Genomic DNA, 8,841 nt, shown 5'->3' with positions numbered 1-8,841 from the left:
TTTATGGATGTTACTTCAGGAGTCTTCAAAGAAAGATCAAAACTATTAGTGCAATTCTGCAATATATTATTTATTTCACTGTTAATGCGATAATGTAGTGTATATTTTTATAAAAGTATTAACTAATACGAAGCGGACTCTATGAGCACCGTAAATGATTGATTAAGCCCCATGGCACTTATTTAATTTTCCCTGTTAAAGGTGCAGCGCTTATTTCAACTACCGGTAAGACACTGAGGGGAATATAGAGAGAATTGAGTGAGGCGTGCATATATGTATTATAGGTATGCACAATTTAATATAAAATTATTTCAAATGAAATGCAAGCGGTAACATGAACACAGTTTCACAGTCTCTTTGTAAATACCCAAATTAGCACTGCGGCGCTTATAAAATTATTTTCAGTAAAGGTGTGGCGCTTACTTGATAGCGGCGCTTATTAGAGTAGAGGCGCTTAATTGATCATTTTTGGTAAACTGTTGGTGAAAGAGCATAAAAACAAAGGAAAAGTCTAGCTGGTAATTCCCAAACGTGGTTGTGTACTAGAGTTTCTAATGATATAGTTTCAGAGACAGTTCAAATGGGGTTTTGTAATGGTGGTGATAATTAGAGGTGGTCACCTACAAAGAGAATGCATTCATTTTATCTGATAAGACCAATATTTTTCAGTACAGTAACAATTGTAAAACCATTGTAAAAAACACATTTTGATAGCCCCCCGGCCTTGACACTTTGCTATTAATAATGGCCCTGTAAACAACACTGGCTAAATACGAGAGGCCTCCAAGACAGAGGTAATGCCTTGGATTGTTTACAAAAAAGCTAATATCAGAAAGAGTTTTTCCTCTTTACAACTTAGCTCCTGTTATATATTATATTGCAGGTATTCTTAATAATGAAAAGATTTACCATGAGTTGGCTTAATTCTATCTGGTGATCCTTGTGCCTTTTTATGAAATAAATTCTTAAAATGTAGCCATTTTTCCGGGACCTATTAAAAGAACATGATGTAATAATATAAAGAGAGGCTTTATAGTGGTATTTCACTCTCTGACCGAGTTATGGCTTAATTCTATCTGGTGATCCTTGTGCCTTTTTATGAAATAAATTCTTAAAATGTAGCCATTTTTCCGGGACCTATAAAAGAATATGATGTAATAATATAAAGAGAGGCTTTATAGTGGTATTTCACTCTCTGACCGAGTTATCAATCTTGATCTAATATCACCTTGATCTTGAAATTAATGTTCATGGGGTGGTGCTTATTATCACCATTTTCTACAAAAATCAGTGCAGATTACCTTACTAACAAAATTTACTGCTACGAGGAAATATAAAGTAACTTACAGTGCAGTTCGGCCATGTTCGTACGAAGTTGTAAACAGTGTTGCTTCTATCTTGAATCTTGGAAATCTTTCGATCCCTCTTTCTCCCCGCTACAATCAATTCCCACCGCCACGTTGTGCAGTTTCCTCGGCTAAAGGTACAGTTAAACATCGCTACATCGATCGACAAAGTCAGTGTACAAAATTGTGTTCAAACAGGTGTTTATAATACTCAGTAGAAACTAAGCTTATTGTTTTGTGCAAATGTCAAATTTGCTAGCTACAAAGGATTTTCACACGACTCCGCTTGGCGGCGGCTCAATGTAATCTGGTTGCTTGCTCTCTCCTGAAGATTGTTGCCGTGCTTCATCTTGCATACTTCTGTACGCCTTGAAATGCAGTAAGGCCTCGACAGCGAACAACGCCAGGCAAACGAAACCGAAGAAAGCGGCAGCCCCGGCGGTACTTGCTTGTGAAACACACCCATTAGCACATGAAGCTCCGAGCGACGCACCGATCAAAAAACCCACGACTGCTAAAGCACACAGCACTGTAAAAACCGCAGGATGGCGGAAAATCCACAGTAGCCTATCCCATAAGCCAAGCAGATGGATGATCATATCGATAAGTGCGTTGATGAAGGCAGTCCATGCCACGAAATCGAAGAAACTGAATTTCGAGCCACAGTTACAACCATAAGAGATAACTGACGAGCCAATAGCGCCAGCAAGAAGCGTGCATACCAGTTCTGCACATTTCAATTTCCCTATCAGGGTCTTGGTTATGTACTCCGGCGTAAACTTTATGAAGTCGTCGCCTGGTTGTGCCGCCATGTTGAATGCTTCGCAGTCGTGACAGGGGCGGTTGCGGAAAAAATGGGCAGAGAGAGGGGTGGGTAAGGAATTTATGCCTGCTGGAAAAACCTGTGTGATGTCATTGTCTACTAATAGAATTTTGCAAACAACGGTCAAAAAGCTAGCCTCCCACGCAGTCGTTCTTAGGGGCGTATAAAAATTATTTACTTGGCTATCCCCTCCGTTCAAGAGAAATTAAAAGGTCTAAAAGCAATAAAAGGCCACTTGGAAAGATTTGGTTTTCACGTGACGTCATCAAAATTCTAAATCCCTGAAATCCAGAATCGCGAGCCCCCTGACTTTTTATCCTTCACTGGTTATTAGGCGTCCTTTCCAGTATATATATCTTATTGAAGGTTTTCAGCTCGATTTTTTTTTTTTTTTTACTTTAATGCTTCAGAAGACTTACACTACAGTACATTACATTTTTATAACCCTACATACATTACATTACACAGTACATTATATTATATTACACAAACATACTACATTACTTACGTTATACGTTACAAAAGTAATTACGGTACATGTTAAACACCTAATCTCCAAAAAAACTTAATAATCTTATACATTATATTACAGAGAGTTGATAATTGGCTTCCACTTTTCAACGTGAGTTTTCAGTTTGTTATTTTTTAGGGCAATGGATCGCTCAATTGATTCAATGTTTTTTATTTTTATGATAACATGTGGCAAAAGGGGTAGAATATTCTTGAGCCGGTTAGAATAAATGACCTGTTTACCAATAATAATAATATGATTTAGAAGGGTCCAATTGAGATTCTTTTGGGCTAGGCCGAAAATGATACCGAAATCATTTAAAAAATCAATATTTATGTCTATGGATTTTAGGCAAAGAACAACGGACTTCCAAAAGGTTATGCTATGTTTACAATAACAAAAAAGATGCTCGAGAGATTCCTCAGACGTGTGACAGAAAGTACAAAGGGGAGAGCTGACTATTTTCATTTTGTATAGAGATTTGTTGGTGTACAGTATCCGATTGAGAATTTTGTATTGAAAAATTTTTGTATTCGTGTCAATCGTAACGACATGTGGGAGTAAATAAATTGTTTCCCAGTCTAGCTCGTGATTGTGAAATAATGTTGTATATTTGTGTCGTGCCGCTGGGTATACTTGAAACGTCTCCTCCAATTCCCAGTATAGCTTTTTCGAGTTAATCAAATCAAGCGAAAAGCATTTACCATTTAAATAGAGGGTATGTTGCAATACAGGTGGGCTGTAAGATTCAATAGGAATCCCATTCGAGTTAATTAGGGCTTTCCACGGAGAAGGAAGAGAGTCAAAAATACCCAGTAGTGAGAAAAATTCAATAAGCGTAAGCCCCATTGTCGCAAAAGAGGGCCAAGGCTTTAGCTTGCCATTCTTGGTCAGAATGTCAGAAATGAAGGTGATACCTTTTGAGAATAGTTTTCTGTAAAAAATAGGTTTGCCGTTGATGCGTACGAATTGATTGTTCCAGAGGATTTGCTTTAAAACTTCGCCACGGGACTCGGCAGGTTTGGCCGTTAATTTTGACCAGACATCAAGACAGTCTTTGTAAAAGCTGGGAATATGGTCTGGTAGGTCAGCAGGATTGAAATTGCAGTATAAGAGAAATTTACCGCCATAGTCCTTGAGAAAGAACGAAAGAAAGTGTTTTCATGGGCTGTCGTAATCCTTAATGTATTTTTTAGGACAGATAATGCGTTGGGTATCGATAAGGGTTTTAACATGAGGCATTCTTAGACCACCATTCTTATAATCACTGATTAGTGCTTAGCGTTTAATTTTGTCACATCCCTTCCAGATGAACCTGTAGATAATGGAGTTAAGCTCTTTGATTATTTTTTTCGTGGAGCACATGAGTAATGCGCGAAACATAAATTTTGGTATAAGAAATGTCTTAACGACCTGTATTTTGCCATATAAAGTCAAGTTCCGCCATCTCCATCCAGCTAGGGTTTCGGAAAGCGACCTTAGAGTTTCATCATAGTTGAGCTCTTGTTTTTTCTTCAAATCGTAGGTAAAATGAACGCCAAGAATTTTAATTGGTTTATTTATTTTGTCAATACCAGCAAGAAAGGGTTGGTCGTTATCGTGGCTGGTTCCTAGCCATAAAGCTTCGGTTTTTTCCGCGTTGAGCTTCAAGCCAGAACACAATCCAAATTTATGAAGAGTCGTGGAGAGATTTTCGAGGGAGTTGACGTCATGTAAAAACGTTGTCAGATCATCGGCGAAAGCTGCAAGTTTGATTTCCTTGTCAACGACAATACCTTTTATACTCACGTCACTTCTGATTCTAACAAGCAACACTTCGAGAGCAATGATGAAGAGGTATGCCGACAGCGGATCCCCCTGCCTGACACCTCTTCGAACGTCAAAAAGCTGAGAAGAAAAGCCGTTGTTTAAAACACAGCTCGATATGTTACAATATAGTACAGAAACCCAACGGATAAACGATTCACCGAAGTTAAAAGCTCGCAAGGCTTTTAATAAGAAAGACCAGCTTAGTGAGTCAAAGGCTTTCTCGAAATCAAAGGCAACCATTAGACCAGACAGCTGTTGAATCTTGGTGTACTCCATGATATCTTGAATGGTGCGGATAGCATCAAAGATCGTTCTTCCTCTGACATATGATATTGGTCAGCCTGTATGATCTCTGGTAAAATTTTCTCTAAGCGTAGAGCGAGGGCTTTTGAAGCAATTTTCATATCCACGTTAAGAAGAGAAATTGGCCTCCAATTTTTGATGTACCTTCTATCTCTGTCTTTTTTGTCAATTAATTTAATAATGGCTTGCTTTTGTGAGGTGGATAGTTCGCCGTGCTCAAAGGAATAGTTCTAATTATAGAATTCAGCTATGAGTCCGTCATTACCAGGGGTCTTACGATTAGGAAATTTATTTAGCGCTTCAAAACATTCAGCGCGCGTAAGCAGTCCTTCACAACTCATCGACGAATTGATATTTAACGTGGGTATGTTCGGATTTTCTAAAAAGTCAAAAGCAAATTCTTCGCCTTCTTCGGAGTCATGGTTGTTATATAGATTTTGATAAAAGTCTCTATGCTCGTTTATTATAGATTTAGGATTGACTGTAATTTTTCGGTGGAATCATAAAGTCGCCTTACAGCAGTTTTGCCACTCCTTGTTTTTTTCCAAATTTAAAAAGTATTTTGAGTTTTTCTCGCCGTTCTCGTACCAGTTGATTCTAGACCGCACAGTGTAGCCACGCACGACATAGTCATGGAGAAGCTCATATTCGTGTTTTGCAGCTTCAAGGTCGTTTACATTATTTTGTGAGGGGTCGTTGTTACAGATCGATTCGTGTTTCTTTACCTTCTTTTCCGCTTCAGCCAGGCGTTCTCTGCGCTCTTTCGCTTTTTCATTGCTGTATTTGATAGTAAAAGATCTAATCCTATATTCAACTAAGTCCCACAGAACTCGTTTGTCAACAGCTTCTTTAAATTCCTCAAGCCATTCAGAATATTTTAAAGGAGAAGTTCACTCCAGAATGGCCATTTATTTTCTTTACGCCAATAAAAAGTTTATACAATTTAATACAAAGATATGTTATTCACCAAAATTTCAGCCTCCAACGTGCGCTATAACCCTACGAAATCTTTCTTTGAAGTAGCCCAAAACTTGACAACTGTACGCCGCCATTTTGGAGCCTGGTAATGTATGCGTGACGTCAAAGAGCTCAGCCTGAAGTTTAGCGGGAAAATTTAAATAGTCGAAACTCCTTGTTTCTTTGTAGTGGCGTTTGTTTGTCAAAATACAATTGAGATACAAAAATCATTTCGCCGTCTTTCAATATCTAAAAGAAAAATTACTCAATAAGAATGGGTAGCGACGAAAAATTACTGCCAAAGCGAACACAAATATTTGTGTTTCGAAAGCTATACGGGAGACTGCTTTGAAGAAGATCACAGATACAGTCTCCTACGTGAAAATACCCACACACAAAAAAAGAAATAGCCAGACGAAATACCAACCACTGATGTGTTTATGTTATTTCACTTTTTAGTTGATTTCACGGAGGACTTTTAATCAACCAGAGAAACTCTTCTTGATCAAATATAAGATCGCAACTCCCAAAGTGAACTTTATGTCATTTTTGTAGTTGACTGACTGAGCTAGAAATGTTTGAATTATTTCATTTTAGATCAAGCAAAATTTTAACTTAACGTATTACTTGTTTGTATCTTTTTCTCTGTCTTTTTCTCATTCTTTATTTATTTACATGTACAACCCAGTCATTGCATCCAAAATTTTTAACAACTTAGCCTGTTTTGTTATTTCTATTCTGAGAAGTGTTGTTGCCAATTTAAGTCAATTTTTGTTCATGCTGTAATTATTTGCCGTCGCCGTATTTGCTCGAGTAAACGCAGGTCACCGATTAAATTCCGGCTTCGTATTAATAAACGTCGGGTCAAAAATGCTAACTTTTAAATAAACACCGGGGACGTTTGATCGAGGTCCCGGCGTTTATTTGCGGTCGAGCAAACAAGTAAATATATTCTCTTAAATAGCACTGCTACGACAAACTGGTACGGTTTGCTTCTTTGGTAATTTTTTTATAATGTTCAAGGAAAGTCCGGCGTAAAATAACTAGGATGGATGCTGTAAGCAAAATGAAACAGAAATATGGGCGTTCGTGTTATCATGACTGACGCACTGTTGTTTAATAAGAGTGAACGTTTATAACTGCGGAGGACGTTGGCGACATTGCCGTTTATGGACTCATTGGTTGTTTATGTTCTGCAGTTCGGTTTGTAACAAATCTTGTTTGCAACATGCACGTGCCGTATGCAATACTGTTACTTTGGTAAAAATCATCCTCGGAGACCCAAGAGCAGTTTGTCGGCCGGGACGGCGAGAAAAATCGTGGTTCTCGGGACTGAAAAAATAACAGAAAATTGCACTTCGTTAATAAACACCGGACCCCGCCAAGTTTGAAATAAACGCTGGAGGTGTTTGATTTGAGAAAACACAGTAAGCAAAATGGCTAACCTCCATTCTTTTCTTATTCTTTCGCCTCCTTTCGCTTGCATGTCGTTTGAAGGGAGTTACAGAAGAAGATTTCTTAAAAAGTGGTTTATATTGCGTCTGGCTTTTTCTATCTTTTGTGGGTATTTCCACGCAGGAGACTGCATCTCTGATCTACTTTGAAGCAGTCTTCCACATAGTTTTCGGAACACACAAATAGTTTTGTCCGCTTTTGAGCAATTGTTCTTTTAAATATCGAAAGACGGTGAAAGATGGAAGCTCTGTGTAAGCAAAATCAGTGGTGCTGCACAAACAGGCATTTTGACAAACAAAAGCCAATACAAAGAAATAAGGAGTTTCGAGTATTTAAATTTCCCCGCCAAACTTCAGGCTGAGCTCTTTGACGTCACGCATACATTACCAGCTCCAAGATGGCGGCGTTCAGTTGTCAAGTTTTGGGCTACTTCAAAGAAAGATTTCGTAGGGTTATCGCGCACGTTGGAGGCTGAAATTTTGGTGAATAACATATCTTTGTATAAACTTTTTATTGGCGTAAAGAAAATAAATGGCCATTCTGGAGTGAACTTCTCCTTTAAGGTGATACGTTCAACGTAGGAGGAATCTTCTAATAAACTGGAGTTGAATCTCCAGTAGGACGGACCATGAGGTTGTTTGTCCAGACTGTTAAGAAGCAGAGTAACTGCTGAGTGGTCTGACTTGATAGCAGGAATAATCTCAGTTTTAGATACATCGTCTTGAGTTGCTCTACTTATGAGCCAGATCGCCGCGAATACAGCCGCCTCTCATTCGCGTCCCGCAGCGGGACGCGAATGAGAGGCGGCTGTATTCGCAGGCTAATGGAACAGCATTTTCCAACTTTTCCGGTTGACTGCACGGAAGGCAAAACAAAATTTGCATATGGTCAGGTAGTGCGTCTAATATGGAAATTTCTACGGTGCATTAAAATAATGCACTGTTGCCGGTTTCCTGCACATATAACTCGATATTTTTGCAAATAAAAAGGATTCCGAGCACTGAAAATAAACGCCATGAATGACATCGTGGCTACAAATACAGGGACCTTTCAAAAGGCAAACTACAAGCAACGAAAACGTCGCCAACCCAAAAAGTTTAATGAGCAAAACAATGGCGTAGCCTGCACGCGCGTTATAAATATTTGTACATTTCTTTGCTGCCGCCTGCAAAACATCAACGAAAAACAACCGAGTTCACCAAAATTTTTTATTTGGAGTTTCAAGAATGCTTCCTTAACAAATCGCTAAATTTTCTGCCGAAAGAACTCAGGCTGAGTATAAAATGGTAGTTTTTTCCAAAATTTCCGGAAAAGAGGACAACCTCGCAAGGTAGACCCAAATTTTCGAAAACAATTTCCGGCAACTTTCAGTTCCATTTGATTTTGCTTCTGGAATTTCCGGGGTTTTCGGTTGAATGGTTCGCATTTCGGAAAGTCAACACTTTCCGGATTTTCTGGAAACTTTCCGAGCAAATTTCTGTACCATTCGTCCTTGTTCCGAAATTTCCGGAATTTTTGGTCGAATGGAAAGCGCCCCTAGTATCTTGTAATTTTCTACAACCTGAAATGTTCTTTTGACTCAATAGCTTTTTTTTTTTTGCAGCGCGTGACAGTATCATTACTTGCGTGACAGTGAC

The 8,841-nt window shown here is 38.7% G+C and overlaps 1 protein-coding gene across 1 annotated transcript; it reads right to left on the bottom strand.

Annotated features, from left to right (window-relative positions):
• Window positions 1-49: 49 nt before the first annotated feature.
• Window positions 50-2,185, bottom strand: LOC144636178 (uncharacterized). The gene has a single exon (XM_078495342.1). It carries the CDS (start codon window positions 2,156-2,158, stop codon window positions 1,619-1,621), a length of 540 nt encoding a protein of 179 aa, XP_078351468.1. The 5' UTR covers window positions 2,159-2,185; the 3' UTR covers window positions 50-1,618.
• Between the last annotated feature and the right edge of the window lie 6,656 nt (window positions 2,186-8,841).

The sequence above is a fragment of the Oculina patagonica genome, chromosome 13 (assembly GCF_052425735.1).
Source record: "Oculina patagonica isolate OP01 chromosome 13, crgOcupat, whole genome shotgun sequence".
In the NCBI taxonomy this organism is placed as follows: Eukaryota; Metazoa; Cnidaria; class Anthozoa; order Scleractinia; family Oculinidae; genus Oculina; species Oculina patagonica.
Note: the sequence above shows the minus strand (reverse complement) of the source record. Positions and strands in the feature narration are given on the sequence as shown.